The sequence below is a fragment of the Pteropus vampyrus genome, unplaced genomic scaffold, assembly GCF_000151845.1.
Source record: "Pteropus vampyrus isolate Shadow unplaced genomic scaffold, Pvam_2.0 Scaffold110, whole genome shotgun sequence".
Classification (NCBI taxonomy): Eukaryota; Metazoa; Chordata; class Mammalia; order Chiroptera; family Pteropodidae; genus Pteropus; species Pteropus vampyrus.
In genome coordinates, this window is record NW_011888891.1 from 2,354,169 (window position 1) to 2,372,793 (window position 18,625).

Sequence of the window (18,625 nt, forward strand, 5' to 3'; positions counted from 1 at the left end):
GGCCTTTAGTAGAGGAGAAGCTGAGATACCCAATGTCACTGTCCTCCTTCCTCCGATCTCATTGGCTAAACCCAAAATGGAAGCTAGAAAGCAGGGAAGTCAAGGGGCCAGTCCACAGAGGTCAGTCCTCAGGGTATAGAGCAGGCCAGAGAAAGATTTGGAGAAGCAAAAGAAAATACCCAGCACACAAAACACATCTATAAAGGTAGAGTTAGCTTCTAGAGTCGTCTCCCTGTGAATATTCCAGGAGGAAACCAAATGATAAAGGGAATCAAAAAGATAATAACAGATGTTGGCAAGAATGTAGAAAAATTGGAACCCTCATACACAGCTGGTGGGAATGTAAAATGATGTAGCCATTATGGAAAACAATCTGGCAGTTTCTCAAAAGACTAAACATTGAGTTACCATACCATATGATCCAGCAATGCCACTCCTGGGTAGATACCCAAGAGGATTGTAAACATATGTTCACAAAAAATTAAACTGGTACACAAATGTTCACAGAAGCATTATTCATAATGGTCAAAAAGTAGAAACAATTCACATGTCCATCAACGGATGAATGGATAAATAAAATGTGATATAGCCATGCAATGTTACATTATGCAGCAATAAATATATATTACGACATGGACGGGCCTTGAAAACATTATATTAAAGGAGCCAGACAAAAAAGGAAAAATATTATATGATTTCATTTATATGAAATGTCCAGAATAGGCAGATTATATGTAGAGACAGAAGGTACAGCAAGTCATGAAATAACATCGTTTTGTTCAATGTCATTTCATTATTACGTTGATAAAAAGCCATAGGAACTTAACTCTTGTTTCTACATCAATTAGCCTGTGGTAAAACTGGTTTCATTATATGTTATTTTGCTGAAAGTTGCAGCAATTACACTTACTATAGATTAGTGGTTGCCTAGGACTGGGGGTGGGGCAGTACAGGGGTTCGTGGTGAAATGCTTAAAGGGTTTCTTTTTGGGATAACAAGAATGTTCTAAAATTGGCTGCAGTGATTGTTGTACAACTCTGTGAGTATACTAAAACCTACTGAATTGTACACTTTAAATGGGTGAATTATACGTCAATTATATTTCAATAAAGCTGTTACCAAAAAAAAAAAAAAAAAGGAAAAAGTTGTGCTTCTTTCCTCATGAGCAGAGCAAGAAGGAAGAGACACAGGAAGTAGGCTGACATTTACAAGTCAGGCCATCAATCGCCATGAGCCCTTGGTGCCAAATGCCTTGGGGCGCTCTTTTGGAATCCCCTAAAATTGAAAAAAATCTGGAAAATAAAGAATTGACTCAGAATTCCGTGGTCTACTCAAGCTAAACTGAATTCAGTTCACTTGTAATTTCAAAGAACTAGTGGCATATAAACAAATGAAAGGCTGTTTAACATCAAGCACAGTGGCTACTGTACCCTCTACTAATTACTGGACACGATAGGTGGTCAATAAATTCTTATTAAGTTGCACTAAGTAGCCTTTAAGCACTCTTCTTTCAAAAAGTTCCCTAAAAAGCAGCAATGATCACCCGTTATAAGAAAGAAAAACCAGGCATCAGGAGGATAAGTAGCTTTCCCAGGGATCCATCAGTCACCAATAGAAGAGCCAATACTCCATGCAGGTTTGCCCATGATGAAGACTGTACCAGGGCACTGCGACATTCTTAACAATAAATCTGATGAGATATTTACGTGGTAGAGCCAATTATGGGATCAGTGTTATAACTTATGGGGAATGCAAGCATTCGACCAAAGTGAGGAGGGAGCAGGCAATAGCCAGCTAATGAATTTATGCAGTGCAGCTCTTTGCATCGATAGGAAGGAAGCTGCTAAGTAGTGCTTTCATTAACTCAGGTTCTCTCCTAATTAAAGCTGATGACTGAGTTTTCTGTTCTATAAAGCACCATTCTTTCCTCCAGGGTTTGGGGTTGCATTTGAAGGTCAGAGGATACAAGGAAGAAAGTAGCATTCTTCTAGACAACCGTAGCCATGAATTCATGACATTGCTATTCAAAATACATACGAACTTGGAAAAAGTCTATATAAGCTTCAACAAGTTCTCTACACGAGCTTTTTACTTTTTTCTCCCTTTTAAGGCTTGGATTCAACATCCTATAACTTCCCCATTCTCTTTTGCTTTTCTACATTTTAAGAAGAACTACTACTTCCAAATGATTTATCTAAATTACACAGGCACTCTATTGATCATAACATTAGCTCCAAGAGAAAAACAAAGCTATGAAAGGGTAGGTTTTTTCTCTAGCAAGCAGAAACACTCAATTCACGGGGCCCTTAAGTGTTTTCTAACACTGCATGCAAACAGGGGAGGCATTTTAAAAATAGTCTATGGTTTAAATGATTCATAACACTAGGCAGCACTTTTTGCATTTATTTGTCTCCGAATAAGCTTTCTCTTTGGGAAAAGTAAGAGGAATTGCTTCCTCAAAGCTTCCACTGCATTTACTTATTTTTATCCAGTTATTCTTAATGTGGATAAAACTAATCACAGTGTTGTTTAAACTTGAGTATAGTAAAAACGTAACTAATTTAGATTAATTAGGGTATAGACTTTCTGAATTAGACATGTCTGAATTACGTAACATTACAAAAGTATTCAATTTTACTGCTTTCAAATAACTTTCGTGTAACAAGACTGAATAAGCATCACTAGGTAAATGCTTTGAAGACCCAATTTAGTGATAAATAAAAAGGAACTATAATTATTATAGTAATTGTTTCCATTTAAATGTTTCACTTGGAGTGTCAACAGAAACTTAAATTACCTTAAATGGACTTATTGTGCTTCCAGTGTTACGTAACTTAACAAGGATTTATTGAACATCTGTTATGAGTAAAGCAGCAGTTTTTGCCCTCAAAAAGTTTATGATTTTGTTAGGGGTATAAAATATACACTGTTAAATCAAACTCTGGCCATTTTATTTACCAGCTTGCTTCATGACAATTTTTTTTTCTACAAATGGGACTACATAAATGACATCTCAACTCTAGCCTGACTTAAACTGCTGAACTTGGGGTGGCTCCATAGTGTACTGGTTAGCACGTCTGCTTTACATGCAGAAGGTCCTGGGTTCGCACCGTAGGTGGAGCCATGGACCATAACCCAGGTGCGCCTGGCCCCGGGTGCACCAGGCCCCCCGAGTGTGCTGGGGTGCCAGGCCCCGGGGGGTGCCAGGTCCTGGGTGCATGCCCCGAATGTGTGGGAGGAGATGCCCCGCCTTCAGAGATCCAGTTCTTAAGGTGAAAGGGCAACATCCATAGGTCAAGGGTAGAAGTGGCGGGCGGGCTGGGCTGAGGATAAAAAAAAAAAAAAAAAAAAATAAACTGTTGAACTAATGAGGTTATACTGTGCTTGGATTTATCATTAAATCACTGTCACTTCTCAGACTTTTTGGCCTCCTAATGTCCTGTTTCTAGCTTTCAATACTCTCCCTCAATGTACCACAGGAAGACGTTCTTAGTCTTGAGTTAAGGAAACTGGAGCTGATGAGGGCTCTTCTATAAATGACACAGCATCGAGTTCATCTTGCACAGGTTTTACTAACATATCCTGACCATCGGATAATCATGTCCGCAAATCTGTCATATGCTGAGGCCTAAGCAACTCAAGTACTTTTCAAAAGATAAGGTCACAGATATATATATATTTTTTTTTTCAAATAAGAACTATCAATCTTACCTCTTCTTTAAGTAGCAGATAATAAACATACGGGTGATAGTTCTTACCTGGCATTCCAGGAAACTGAGCTCATCTGAGATACAAAACTGAGGTATTAGGGATTTGAGAAACTCCAAATTTCTAAGAAATTGACTCTAGGCCCATCAGCTATCCAGTCTACCCCAGTCACAGAATCTTAATCAAAGAGGGATTGATATAATGAAAAAGAATTAACAGGAGAGTAACCTTCAAAAGTTTAGACTACCATTAAAAAAGGAAGCTGGGCAAATCCAGTGGGGCAGAATTCCAAGGTCTCACAGGTCATTTCGTTCCTCTAGTTTTCTCCTTTACACACATGGAAAAGTGTCTGGTTACCATCAGTGTTGTGCTGGAGCAGACTTATACTACGGAGAGAACTGATTACGTGTAGCTCTTCCCAAAGTCATCCTTCAATTATTTTAAGTTGGTAGCTGACACTGGACCACGGTAAGAGTATTTACACCATGGACATTGGCAAATGCTCCCTCTACACCCCAACAAGAACAAACTGTTAAACATTTACCAACATACCATTGGCACCAATTAGTCTTGCTTTCTCTGATTTCACAGGTTTAAGTGGCTACTGTTCCCCGAGAAAACCCCATGGATACATTCTTGGCTCACTGACCTGGGCTCGGTTGGTGTACAGCACTTTCATGTCCTTCAGCTTCTCCAAACCCTCACTGTAGCACAGGATGGCCGTTTCATAATCGCCTCTAACAAATGCTTCATTTCCCTTTTCTTTTAGGGCTAAGAGAATAAGAGTCATACAGGTGAGCCCTCCCTCCACACTGGAAGATTCTTTCAGACTTTATTACCCCAATTTTCCAATTTCACATAGAAGGTCCCAGCTTCTATCGACCCAAAGGGGACCTGTCACTTGTTTCTCTCTGCAGGTATTGTGGGATCTGTTTCTTTAAGGATTTTTTTTCTCTAAATGCATCCCAAGTCTTCTAAGTAGCTTCTCAGAAAATGTAAATGTTTCTGCCTCAAGGCTCAGAAACACTCCAAACTTGCCACAAAGACCAAGTCTACACATTTCACGTTTCGTAAAAAAGGTCAAACAACTCATTTTCTAGCAAATATGGAATCATTCAGATCTGCAGCTCACACACCCCTGGTGGTATAAGATCGATGCGGAAAGCGTTCTTTTGTTATGTATGTCTCCCGCCACATACACCACCTCAACGCTTCTCAATCTTTGTTTTTTGTTTCATTTTTTCATTTTCACCTCTTCATCTATGCCTCAAGCTAGCCAGTGGTACCTCACTCCCATCTCAATCCCTACATTCCAAGTATTGTTTAGTGTTGGTCAGTCTGACCTGCTAAGTCCAGCAAATGACTTAGTAAGATATTTGACTGTAGAGGCTGACTGATAGCTATGTCCTACTCCCTGCTTGTTGCAGCAGAGACAGAGGACAGACCACAATGGTTTCTGCTTGGTCAGGTCCCACTGCCTCAGGCCCACCATGAACCCAGCTATAGAAAAGTGAAGACTGACAATTACCATCTGCTAAGACTCTGTTTTCTCTTCTTCTCTTGGCACGTTCCTTTGCATCCTTCTCCACAAATGCCAAGAAAGCCTCTGACAGCAGAGTCATTTCAAATATTAAAAAGAAAAATCCAAATACTATAATCAGTTTTTTAGCTCGAATTTAAAAGAAAGCTACTTTTAAGATTTAGAGCCATACTTCTCATACATATACATGTAGGCACATGCACACATACACACAAGCACACATACACACACACACACACACACATTCTGAGGCAACTAAAATGACATCTTCTTAATTTGACATGGTAATCTGTGTGATGTATTATTATACATGATGGCTATGTCTGTGCTTCGAATATGAATTATGCCTTTTAAAAGAGTTTTTCTCTAAAAAAAAAAAAAAGATTTTTTCCCTGAAGGCAGACTTTTTGTTCTGTTTAGCATAATGAATTTCTGAGCTGGGCAACAGAGAAACTATTTGGATTGCTCGAGCAGCTAAGAGTAAACTGGAAGATACAGAATAACTGGATTCAGTTTACAAAAGACTGGCCAGGAGAAAATAGAGAAAAACCTCTGCTAGCTGTTCCCTCTGACCACTAGGAACAGAACTGGAGGATCAGGAGGTTTTTGTTCATGGGTTATTTGTAAATGCAGAGGCTATAATTTAAGGGTCTGGAAGCCACAGTCAATAAACACTGTTCTTAAATAAATAACACACATTGGGAAGAGAGATGCTGTCCTTACCTGAGTTTATTTCATCTGCATTCTGTAGGGCACAGGTTATCATAAAAACAAAGAAACAAATTTCAAAAACCACTCTGATTTATAAGTATACAAACCAAGAAGGCATTAATTACACGTGGGGAGCAGAGTCATTTCCTCTCATCGCCAATACTGAAGGGCCCAAAATTCAGGGGACTTACTTTAAATCAGGAGATCTGATTATGAGCACAACTGTCATAAAGCTAGGTCTGCAGAAACGAGGGTGACCAAATCAAGGGACCCCAGCTATGGCTCTATGAGTTGGAAACATAAGTTAGTAGAGTATATTACCCTAACAGCTTAGATGTGGTCACAAGCTTAGGGGGTGGAGAAGCCAAATTTTCATTAAAACAAACCAAAAGGTTTGTTTAAAGATGACCCAGAAGGAGCAAGAAAAAAAAAAAAAATCAGTGTTTATATTTCCTTATAGAAAGTAAATACAGTGAATCTAAAAAAACAAGATTATTTCAGCCTCGCCAGACAATTTGATATTAAACTACTATTTCTTCTGCTTCAATGCGGACCTCTTCACTGTATCTACTTATGTAACTCCATAATAGAAAAAGGAAACCTTAGTAAGAGCTTGCGGAGGACTGATCATGGTCTTGTTCAAGGTGGTCCTGCATCCATCCTCCTCTTGGTCTTCCTCTGTAAGTAGTAGTCTCTTTTCTGTCTTGAGGACAGCTTTCTCTTGAGCAACTGGGTCATCAGAATTCATGTCCTGGATTAAATTGGCTAAAGAAGAAATCAGATTGTAAATCATTCAAACGAGGTCTTCGAAAAGAAAGACTGTTCACTAGAAAGGATGGTGTAGAACATTTACAAGAACTCTCATTTTTCCAGCTTTATTGAGATATCGACATATAACATTGTGTAAGTTTAAGATACACAATGTGGTGATTTGATAAATATTGTGAAACGATTCCCACCATAAGATTAGTTAATATGTCCATCTCCTCGTATAATTACAACTTTTTTTTTTGTGGTGAGAACATTTGAGATTACTCTCTTAGCAACTTTCAAGTATGTAATACAGTATTCTTAACTATAATCACCATGCTATACATTAGATCTCCAGAACTTACTCATCTTATAACTAAAAGTTTATAGCCTTTAACCATCTCCCCATTTCTTAAAGAAGGTTCTGAAGAGAAAGCAAAAATTCAAGCAATTAGAACCAATGAGAAAAAATTAAGAACAGGATTTGTTTTGCCTGGAAAAAGCTGCAGAAAAATTTAATCACGGCCTTCAATCAAGGAAAATAATTTTAAGCCATTTATGTAATTCAACATCAATTTATGAAGAGCTTATTATAAGTTAGATATTATGCAGAATGCTATAGATAACAATGATGAATAAAAAAGGTTCTTACTTTTGAAGAGCTTATAATCTTGTGTGAGAGAGGAACAGGTAAATAAAGGCAGCTCTAAGATCACAAAACAACAGTCCTTAACCCTGTCCTTATCTGTCTTCACTTTACTGCCCACACGGCTTAAGATCCCATGGTTCATCACTTAGCCATCATCCCGCCCACATGCTGAACTCCCTTGCCCACCTACCTGCCAGACAAAACTCCAACTCTAATGAATCCAACTCTCACCTCACCTTTATTAGGGATGCTGAATACTGACAGAGAAGGATAGACGGATGCCTGGGGGAACTGGTCCTAACTCAACTGGACTCTCAGTGATGCTCAGCAATCCTACTTTGTTATCCTAGTACAATTCTGACACCAATTCCAATGTGGGTTTTTCCCTCCACACCACCAAACAATTCTCTGACACCAACTGGGTATCCTACAATTCAACTAGATTCTGACACTATCTACCTAGAGAGAGCAACAGATCCCACAGGTTAAGGGCTCAGTCCTACAAGATTGTCCAGCCCCCTCACGCCCACACTTCAGGGGCCAACGGAAAGCCCAGGTTGTCACCTGTACTTCTGACCAAACAGCTATAGATTGGAGGTTCCCACGACCTCCCCCTCTGGTTTGATTAATTTGCTAAAGGGGCTCACAAAACTCAGAGAAACAACTTACTTACTAGATTACCACTTCATTATAAAAATATATCTATAACTCGGGAACAGCCAGATTAAAGAGAAGCATAGGGCAAAGTGGGAAGGGGGTGCAGAGCTTCCATGCCCTCTCTGAGCGCTCCACCTTTCCCCAAATCTTCAGGTGTTCACCAACCCAAAAGCTCTCTGAATCCTGGCCTTTGGGTTTTTATGGAGGTGTCACTACATTGGCATGATTGATGAAATCACTGGCTACTAGGGATCAATTCAATCTCCAGCTCCTATTCCCTCTCCAGAGGGTGGGAATGAAAGTTCTAGCCCTCCAATCACACCCTTGGTTCCCTTGGCAACCAGCTCTCACCCTTAGGATCCTAGTCAGTCATTAACATAAACTGGGCTGTGATTGAAAGGGGTTTGCTATGAATATCGAGATACTTTGATCTGTTTTACCATTGAGAAAATCCCACAGGTTTTAGAAGCTCTGTGACAGGAACAGAGATGAAGAGCAAATATGTATTTCTTATTATAAATCATATCATACCTAGGCAAGTCATCCTATCATTCTCCCAGGGGTTTTAAAAAATTGTCTCCAAGCTAAACTTGACCATTTTAAACAGATGACCTTATTAATGAAGGAAAACACCATCAGAAAGGAACCCTTTTAACTATCTGTCATCAAAACCACAAATTGCCTGCATCTGCCTCCATCCTGTTTTCTACTACAAGGAAAAAGTTCTCCTCCCGCTATGTGAAGTTAATCCCTCATCCTGTGCTCACCATACCATCACCTTGTTTTGCATAAACTGGAGCCTTGTATCACCAATTAATGTTGCCATTTCCACAATATTTTCAACTTCTCCCATTTTCTCAGCTTCTTCCCATTGGTATTTATACATTTCAAATCTCTCCCAAGGTCCTATCTCCTCTTCTTTGCAACTAGCTTCTTAAAGACATTTTCCTGTTCCTATTTCTTCATTTCCCACTGACTCTTCAAGGTAATTTTTCACAACTTTCAGCTGTTGAATATTTGAAACAAAGAGAAAATAATAAAGACATTTTGTTTCTACACCATCTGTAAGTTAACAAGCATTCTTCTTCAGCATGTTTTGATGGCTTATTATTTGTATTATTTAGCTTTTGCTGCACAACACTCCACCCCAAAACTCCATGCTTAAAACAACTATCTGTTATTTAGCTTTATTTGGTTCACAATTCTCTAGGTCAGCAATTTGGGCTGGGCTTAGCTGGCTAGGTCTTCTGGTTTCAGCAGGGGTCGTATATGTCCATGGCCAGCTGTCAATCAGCTAAGTGGCTCTTTTCTGAAAGTTGGTCGATTGTTGGCTCCAGCAATGGAAACAACTAAGAAAAGTATGTCTCGTCTTCTGGCAGGGGTTTCCAAGAGTGCATGAGAGCGAGCCCTATTGCCTTGTTGCACTTTTCAAGCTGCTTCTGCTTGTGTCATGTTTACAAACATCCTTTTGGCCAAAGCAAGTCACATGGCCAATCCAGATTCAAGAGACAGAGAAACAGACTCTACTCTTGATGGGAAGAAAGGAATTTGTGACTGTTTTTTGCAATCTACTAGAGTATTTGTATATGTATTTAATTATCTTAAATAAATGGTTTTGTAAAATGTGCATTCTTTCACAACCTATACATAATTCTAGCTCATCACTTTAATCACTGTATATGCCATAGTTAATCCATTCTTATTGATGGACATCCAGGTGTTTTTAAATTTTCATTTTTTTTTTTTTTTGCTACATCGAATAAATGCTGAATTAAATATCTGTGTACATATTTCCTTCTGCACATATGCGACATATTCTTCAAGCTATGGCTGTTATCACTTTTTACCCCTACAAGCAGTGTACAAGAGTTCCCATTCCTCCACATCCTTGCCAACACTTGCTATTGTCAAACTTTCAAACTGTTGTCACTCTAATGAATGGGAATGGTATCTCATTAATGTTTCCATCTACATTTCTATCTGAATTGCTTGCTCCCATTCTTGGCCAATTTTCTGTTGGGTTGTCTTTTTCTTATTATGATTTCTTTACATATTCTGAATTTGTTATACATATTTACAAACACCTTCTCTTTAGGCATGGTTTGTTTCTTCATCTGTTTTTATGAAACCTTTTGTTAAAGAGAATTTCTTTTTAATTCTAATGTGTTCAAATATTTTCCTTTATGATTTATGCCTTTTGGGTATTTCAAGATTACAAATATACCCTCTTGTGTTGTCTTCTAAAAGTTTCAAAGTTTTGTTTTTCTCATTAAGGTATTTAATTCACCTAGAGTTGATTTTTGCATAGGGCACCAGCACCATTTATTGAAGAGTCCCGGCCTTCTCCACTGATGTGCCTCATCCCTGTTACATGCACGAATCTGCTGTAGGCTCTTCGTTCCATTTAACTGGATTAAAAGACTTCTCCAGCACCAAAACTTCCATGTATAATTACTATTGGTTTATAATAAATCTTGAGCATCTGGTAGAAAGAGCTATACCACCTTCTTCTTTTTCTGCAAAATTGTCTTATTTTTAAAACTTATTTATTGATTCTTCTTAGCCCTTTGCTCTTCTGTGTGAACTCTGGAATCAGCTTGTTAAACTCTAAACAAAACACGTTTAAGATTTTGACCAAAATTATTCTGAATTAGAGAATAATTTGAAGAGAATCTTGATCTTGGACTTCTTGCTTCCAGAACTGTGAGAAAATAAAGTTGTGTTGCTTAAGCCCCCTAGCTTGCGATAAGTTGTTAAGGCAGCCCAAACAGACTAATATACCTCCCTAAACTGAGTTAGGATCTCTTGCACTTCACAAGTCTCCCTTTGTACCATACATGACACTTTGTATCATACATTGTGAGTACCAGGTCTGGCTGTGATCCAGGCTCGTGGCTAGGGATAGGACTCCAGATTTAAAATGTTACATTAATGTAGTAGGGCCCCTGTTCCTAACTTATGTAAGTATGACTCAGCTTACTGTTTATTACCCATGTGAGGCAGAATGCCACTATTGTTCTCTGACATATATAAAGCCCACGTGGTCCTCTAGTGCAGAAGCACGCACTCCCCGCAATAAAGTTGGTGCTGCTGTTTCATTCTCATGTCGGCTCCTCTACGTTCTTTCAACTGGGCGTGTCATCACAGAAACCTCCCCTTCTTGATCACCTCGGAGCTGACATATTTGTTTAGGGTATGTTTTCCCCATTAGACTATAGATATCAAGAAGGAAGGTAATTCTTGTTTATTGTTACTGTATTCTCCAGTGCTTAGCAATACTCAATACATAGCAAGAACCCAAGCAATGAATGTATAGTATCTATACGCATGTGGCTATATATACTTAATTATAAATGAAATAAAATTAGAAATTCAGTTCCTCAGTAGCGCTAGCCACATTTCAAATGCTCACTAGCCACATGTGGCTACTGGTTACTATTGTGGACAGTGTGGGCTATAGGACAGTTCCATCATCACAGAAAGTTCTATTTGGAAGTACCTGAAGGAACTTTGAGTATGAATGAAAGTTAGCCAGGGAAAGAAAGATGGGGAGGCACAGAGAACGACAAAAGCAATATGCAGAATATAAACCATCAGGGTCTGCTCAGGGATCTAAAATCATTTTGTTGCAGCTCAAGTGTGAGGTAGAGAGAGGAGCAAGGTAACGAGAGGTCATGGGAGGATTTCAGTCCTGATGAGAGCTTGAAAAGTATTGTGACTGCAGAGAGAATCCAAGCAGAGAAGTGTCTGGGTCAGATTTGCATTTTAGATACATTACTCTGCGGGGAGTGTACGCCTGGAGGCAGGAAAAACAATCAGAAGGTTGTTGAAATAGTCTGGGTTAAGAGAACCATAACAAAGGGAGGGTTGGGGAGGATGGAGCTGGAGAAAGAAGCCAAACTTGATGGCTGATTGAAAGTAGGGCTGAGAGATGGGAGGAGTCCAATGTAACTTGTAAATTTCTGGATAGTAGTACCACCTACTGAGACTAGAATGAAGGTGAAGGTAAGAAGCAGGTTTTGAGAGGAGGAAGACAGAAGGGGAAAGACATAACTCAATTTAGGACACATTAAGTTTGCAGTGTTTTATAGGATACAGTGGGTATGACAGCATAGAGGCTGAGACTCAGGAAAGAAGGCTGGGTGGCAGTTGAGACGTGAGGGTCATCAGCAGACAGGTGGTGTTAAAACCACGTGCTTGGACTAGAAGGCCTGAAGAAAAAGAGGAGCAGTGCGCCAAGGCCAGAACTCCACAAAACAACATTTAGGGGTAGGCAGAGGAGATGCCCATGACAAACACAAAGAACACATTATGGATGCATCATTTATCAAGTTACACAAACTATTTTTAAAATCATTTTATTCTTTGAATCCAGAGAATCCGCTGGAAGCAGCAATTTGATATATTTATTTAATATGTAAGGTTTATTTATTTGCTTATTTCTATCCTCGAACAAACTCCCTGAAGTCTGAACAGAAACTAACTGCTTTGGAATTTCTTGAATGTGTCTGTGGGATCAGAGTATATCCTTTGAGATCCCACTGTCTTAGTTGGGGAAGGGGTCTTTTTACCTAGAGAGAGACAGGGGTATGCCAACCATGAGCAATCAATGTAACTTCATTGATCCTGAGGGAAAGCCATTGGATTTTGCCTCTGCAGCCCAAAAACCGAAATGGCTCTATTCTAAAACAAGAAATCCCAGACTGATCAAGGGGGAGCTTGGGTGATCTCCTCAAGGGGAACAGCTAGGCTCATTGGCAATGGGGATATAGAAGCTCCTTTTGACCTGATTCTACATGGAAGGGGACAAAATATGATAAAGTCAAAATATGGCTGTCAGCCTGTATTCCCATAGAATGTTAACAGCTTCTCTGATATCAATTAACAGCCAGAAAATACTACCCCCAGGCTCTAATATTACTTGCTTCTCAGTACACTTTTTGTTGAATTTCTATTACATTTTTTCTTAAGAGTCATAAACCTGTCAGGCAACCCAAGAACTAACTTAGAGTAATCATTTTTCTTTAGTCACTACAGCTCTCTAAAGTAGAATTTAATTTATGATTCACTGCTACTTACTGATTTCATCCACATCTTTAAGAAATTTCTGCAAGTCTTCCTCTTGATAGTCAGCCATTATAAACCAGAATCCCTGAGGGAAGCAGCATAAATGATGAAAATTAATAATAATGAAATACTAAACAGAATTTGTCAGGCTTATTAGCCTTCTAAGACCAAGAGCCAACTGGTTATTTAAGACGGATTTATGCTTATAAATGTTATGAATAAACAGCAGGATGATCTATTTCATATTGACTGCTGTTAGGGCCAGGGGACATTCATTATTTGTGGTGATTCCTCCAGAAAGCCACTCTGCAAAATGTTCCTGCAAAGCCAACATCAACCACTGTGATTTGGAGACTTGACAGAAAGGAGACCAGTAGGAGAGGAGTTGACAGGCTCCCCGAGATGGTAGAAGATGCTAATGCTTGACTTTGAGCAGAAGCTTGGACCTGGCAGTGTGACAGGTAAACAGAGAAGGAACAATTTGCATCCAAATGTCCAAAATTGTTTAAAATATAGCCTTCTGGCTTGTTTCTGAGGAGTGAAGAGAAGCTACAAATTGGCTGAAGGGATTAGAACTTGATGGCACCATGCACCAGCATCTCTTCTGTTCTGAGTACTTTAGATTTATTATCTCTCAGCTGTTTCTGAGTGAAAAGGCGTATGGTGTATGCACCCAGTGGTTCCCAAAGGCCCGTCAACAGACCATAAAGATCACCCCAAAACTTGTTAAATATACAGATTCCTCAGCCTTAGCGCTAGATCTCCTCCGTCAGTAAACCTGAGATAGTACACAGAAATGTTTTAAACACTCTCCAGGTGATTCTGATTTACAGCTAGGTTTAGCAGTCGTGTAAGGCACCTGTACCTGGGAATTTGAAATCTGCCACAAACAAGCTGTGAGTTATCTGATCTGAGACTCCACCAATTACAAGCTGTGTGACCTCAAGCTAAAGTCACGACCTCTTAGGCCTCAGAGTCCTCATTCATTCTATGGAAACGGTAATTACAGACTGTGAAGGCTATCCTGGGGATTAATTTAAAGCTCCAGGCACCCTTATCTATAAAATGGGGGTGGGGTTGTGTGGCTTAAATAAATGATCGCTGGGGTTCTTTTCAGCTCTAATATTTTACACTTTCACGGAACTAGGGCCTTGTGGAGTGAGTTAACTTGCCCCAGGTTAGGACGGACAAAGGCTCAGAACCTCCACGGACAGGGGCCAACCCCTCTGCTCCCAGGGCAGGGGGCTAAGGGCAGTGAACCCACTACAGGATGAGGCCAGGCCAGGTGATGCCACGGTCATCCAGCGCTCGGAGTTTCACTCCGTGGCAGCTGCTCACCGCCTAGACGAGCGCTGTAGCCCGCGACGTGTTTGCCCCAGATGCCCCGCCCCGCCCCGCGCGAAGGGGCGGGGCCGACGGCGCCGTTGCCCCGCAACCGCTCCAAAGCGTTCACCAGCCGGTGCCCGCCATGGAGGTACAAGCCCACAGCCGATACAGTTCCATCCGCTGGGGCCCAAAACAACGTCCTCTGCTCGGCTCCGAGGGTCAGAGCAGAACCAGGTCCCAGGGTAGACCCCAAGCCACCCCGCTGCACTGACCTGACGCGCCCAGGGTAGGACAGGAAATGACGGCTGTGCGCGGCCGGTGACCGACTGGGCGGGGGCGGGGCCAGAGGCGTGGCGCCGCTTTCAGACCCTACTCTCGCGCTTTAGTTCCGGAGCGCGCAGCCAAGTTCTTGGAGTTTGGGTGGGGGATCCCCGATAGGGGCCCGGGAACCGGCAGGAAGCAGAAGAAACTCCTTGCGACTTGCGCAGGTCCCTAAATCAGCGCCAAGTTTTCGTCTCTTTTTCTTTTAAGGAGGGCAGGAGAGTGGGTGTCTCACTCTCATTAATACCATCCCTGACCAAAAGAGGTGAAATCTCCAGTGTACTTTATAGAGATAGGCTTGAGTGTGAATCCAGTTTTAAGTATTAGTAAATGTGAGACTTTCATGTAACCTCTTGGATTTTCAGTTTTCTCGTCCTTATCCAGGGAATCATAGGATTCAGAGCAGAATGAGACGTTGAACACATTACACTTAGAATACATGCACATACCCTTAAAGAGATTCCAGTTAATTATTTTTTAAAATAGAAATTCAGTTTTATGTACTGGATTAAAAAGGGAGGAAAGCAGTTTTGGGGAAAGTGCCATTTTGAGCTTAAGCTGATATTCAGAAACACTTGGGACTTGCTGGCAAATTCGTGAGCGCTTCACAGAAACCTGTTTGGTAGGGACTGAGGAGTCCCTGGGCATGGAATTTAACAGGAGCGGAGCAAGTCCAGGCATGGAACCCCTATAAATCAACTAGGTGGATTAGGGGTTCAGCTAGATCCAACACTGATTCTGAGTACAGTTTGTCGGCTCTGTCTTGCAGCGTGGGCCCTGTAGGACACATGTTTGAGCTCCACTGAGAACAGGGAGCTGTTTGACACCCCCATGGCATTAGTACACATGCACTCCGGCTTGAGTACCCCCGTAATGGAGCGTAGCACAGAGGGGCTAGGGCATTCTCTTAGGAGCAGACCAGGTACAGCTTCTGCAGTCAGTCCTTTAGCATGTGGGCTGTGGTAGGAGGCAGTGACAGTGGCTGTCCTGAGGGACTGAGATGCCTCATGAGAGGTAGCAGGCAGGGTTGTTAGTGCCAGCCACACCCTGGGAATTCTCAGAAAGACATGGGATACTTTACGGTGACCTTGGAGTATGTAGGAATTGATGGAGACAAGAAAAGTGACAGGTTATTTTTATTAGTATTACCCCCATTTTCCCCTCAGACTTGGGCCTTCAGCACACACAGGCATGGTCTTCAACCTCAGAGTTTTTCTTGTCACTTTGGGGCTGACAGTCTTAATTCCAGATCACTTTCTTTTCCACTACTCTTTTCACCAAACTCCTGTACCTGGACTCCAGAGATATGGGTAAGACACAAGATATCAAGGACAGAACCACAGGAAGAGTGTGAAGCAAAGACGAGACAATATAGGAGCCCAGGCAAAAGATGGGAGAGATGGCTGAGCAGGAGGGATGCAAAAGAGGAAGCAGGTGTGTTTGTTTCTAGATCAAGCTGGAATAATAATACTTAGCAGCCACAGACACTTGTAGTATCTTCAGAAGTCATTTCCATCTTGATGACTCCTACATGGATCTCTTTTGAGCCTAGACCTCCCTCTAAGCCCCAGCCTTATAAATCTGACAGGATAATTAGACTGCAAATCTCTTGGGAGTAGGGATTTTGTTTTATTTTGTCTTAGCATTCCCAGCACCTGGTGTTTAGTTGGAGCTAAATAAAGATTCATTTAATAAGTGAGTTAATCTCTTGCTCTGCATGGAAGAAGGCTCAAATCTAAGTTATTCTAGGTAGAAAAAGAATAAAAGTGTTAATAGTTTCTCTACTTTACACTTCCCAGAGAGGTGCATCCTGGAGGACAAACATTGGTACAGTCACAAAATACATTTTAGGGTAAATCACATACTTGATGGATTCATCTCTTAAAAAATGCCAGAAGTCCTAGTTACCCCTAGGTTGACAACTGGGCCATCTACAAAGATTCTCATCTTCCTCCCTACAGGCACATGGTAGCATCTCATTTTGTTTCATGCCATATTGGAAGAAGTGAGGTGGCCAGGACCTTTAAGAACCAGTGTGCGACTCACCATACAAGACAGCCCGTCTCATTGCCCCAGCAATCAGATGGTAGAGACTGTGTCTGCCTGAGTCCCTAAGTGAGGGGACATGGACCAGAGATGCCTGTCTACCTTTGATAGACATGTAGCACAAGTGAGCAATAGATATTTCTTGTTATAATCCACAACAATTTTGGACCTTCTTGTTACACAGCATAACATGGCCCTTCATGTCTAATATGACCACTCAGACCATTGTTCTTCACTTGCTACAATGACAAAACCTAGGGACCTTGTGCACAAGTGTACATAGATTGCGATTATTGTGATTTACATTTTAAGTATAAATGTCTGCATTTTTCAGGCATATGCAAACACATAGAGGAAAACAGACTTAAAATGTGTGTGACTTGTATGTCAAATATATTCCTCCTAGAGAACCTTTACAGACACTTTCACAATTGCTACTTCAACCCAACCCAAATCTCTTGTGTGGTACTTAAGTTTTACTTTTTTCACATGTCCTCAATAAAAATTGGAGAACACTTGGTCAGCTTCCAAATCTGAGACTTGGAAATTATTATTATAAGGCGTTTCCTCTCTCTTTTATTCTGCTCTCCCTTTTGTGTAAATAGTCCTAGCTCTTTGCCTTTTCTCATCAGTCATACTTTATAAGCTTAGAAGAGATAAAGAAGAAAAAAAATATTTTTTCTGAGGACAACTACACAAGGAATAAAGGAATCCTACTTTTGCCTGCTGGATATGAAGGGTACAGACAAGGTCAGCCTGGAGCCAGGAGCCACAGAGACTACAAAGATGTCCTATTGGACAAAACTCGTCACCATGGGAGCCGGGGCTGAATTCATTGACGACTTTGGCTTTAAGATTAAGAAGTGGGCAAAGCTGAAAGAATTCTGTGATGTTTCTTTTCTCCCTAAAGAGAATTCAAAAACTGCATTTGAATTTTTCCCCCTAAACATGTCATTTTATTAAAAAAAAAAAAGCAGCTAAAATTCTTCCCTCTTGGACCCACCCTTTGCTCTTTCAGTTTCCACCTTATTATAGATGAAGAAATAATTTCAGGATCTAGTCACAGATTTAGTCTGTGTGTCCATAGGAGGCCAAGAGGTTTTCTTGGGATTTCAATGTGTAATTAATGACACCACAATTATTAATAACAGCAATTATTAATAACAATGGTGATGATAGTAGCCGACACTCTCCAAGATGTTGTGTGCCAGGTATCTGCTTAATCCTTTACAAATGTTATCAAACTGAAATCTCTCAACAGCCTACAAGGTCCCATTTCCATTTCATAGACCTAAATGAATGAATGAATGAATGCAGCCCAGGAGATTATGTGACTTGCCTGAAGCTGAGCCAAGATGTGAACCCTGGTCTGAGCAGCCCCCTACCTCTCATACTACCCCATATCACCACACCGTCACCCACCCACGTGTCATCCTATCCCGAGAGCTCTGTTTTCAACTCCTATCATCAGTGACCATCCTGGAAGCCTCTGGTCCTACTTTGGTCTTGTGGATGTATAAACTTCCATACAGGGGGCTTCCATCTGCTTCGCAGGCTGGTTGAACTCCCTAAAGATAAAGGATGCATCCTACAGCTAGAAGGTCATATCTCCCACTCGGTTAAGAAGGGCAGGGTGACTCTAACAATGTCCTCCTTTGGAGCCTTTCTGAGGATCCCGGGACTTCTCTGTCTGAAGAGGAAAGCGGAGTTGGGCATTTAGTGCCAGGTGGAAACTGTGCCTGCCCAACTCTACCTGGCGTAGAGTAATACTGCCACCGTGTGGGCAAGCAGGCTACACCTGAACAACCATGATGGCAGAGAAAGATGGACTTCAATGAGCAGTCAGCTGG

The 18,625-nt window shown here is 41.0% G+C and overlaps 1 protein-coding gene across 3 annotated transcripts in view; it reads right to left on the reverse strand.

The window, feature by feature from the left end:
- The window catches only part of TTC12 (tetratricopeptide repeat domain 12), a 44,613-nt gene extending 29,882 nt beyond the window's left edge, over nucleotides 1-14,731 (reverse strand). The window contains exons 1-6 of one of the 3 annotated variants that reach the window (XM_011365382.2): nucleotides 14,681-14,731; nucleotides 13,095-13,167; nucleotides 6,561-6,724; nucleotides 5,972-5,993; nucleotides 5,237-5,314; nucleotides 4,358-4,479 (exon numbers count right to left, since the gene is read on the reverse strand). In XM_011365382.2, coding sequence (XP_011363684.1) covers nucleotides 4,358-4,479; nucleotides 5,237-5,314; nucleotides 5,972-5,993; nucleotides 6,561-6,724; nucleotides 13,095-13,152 — 444 coding nt within the window. In that variant the 5' untranslated portion in view covers nucleotides 13,153-13,167; nucleotides 14,681-14,731. Of the gene's footprint in view, nucleotides 1-3,758; nucleotides 4,333-4,357; nucleotides 4,480-5,236; nucleotides 5,315-5,971; nucleotides 5,994-6,560; nucleotides 6,725-13,094; nucleotides 13,168-14,680 lie in introns of those variants that run through there. The other 2 variants (XM_011365383.2, XM_023533747.1) reach the window with 2 other exon arrangements.
- Between the last annotated feature and the right edge of the window lie 3,894 nt (nucleotides 14,732-18,625).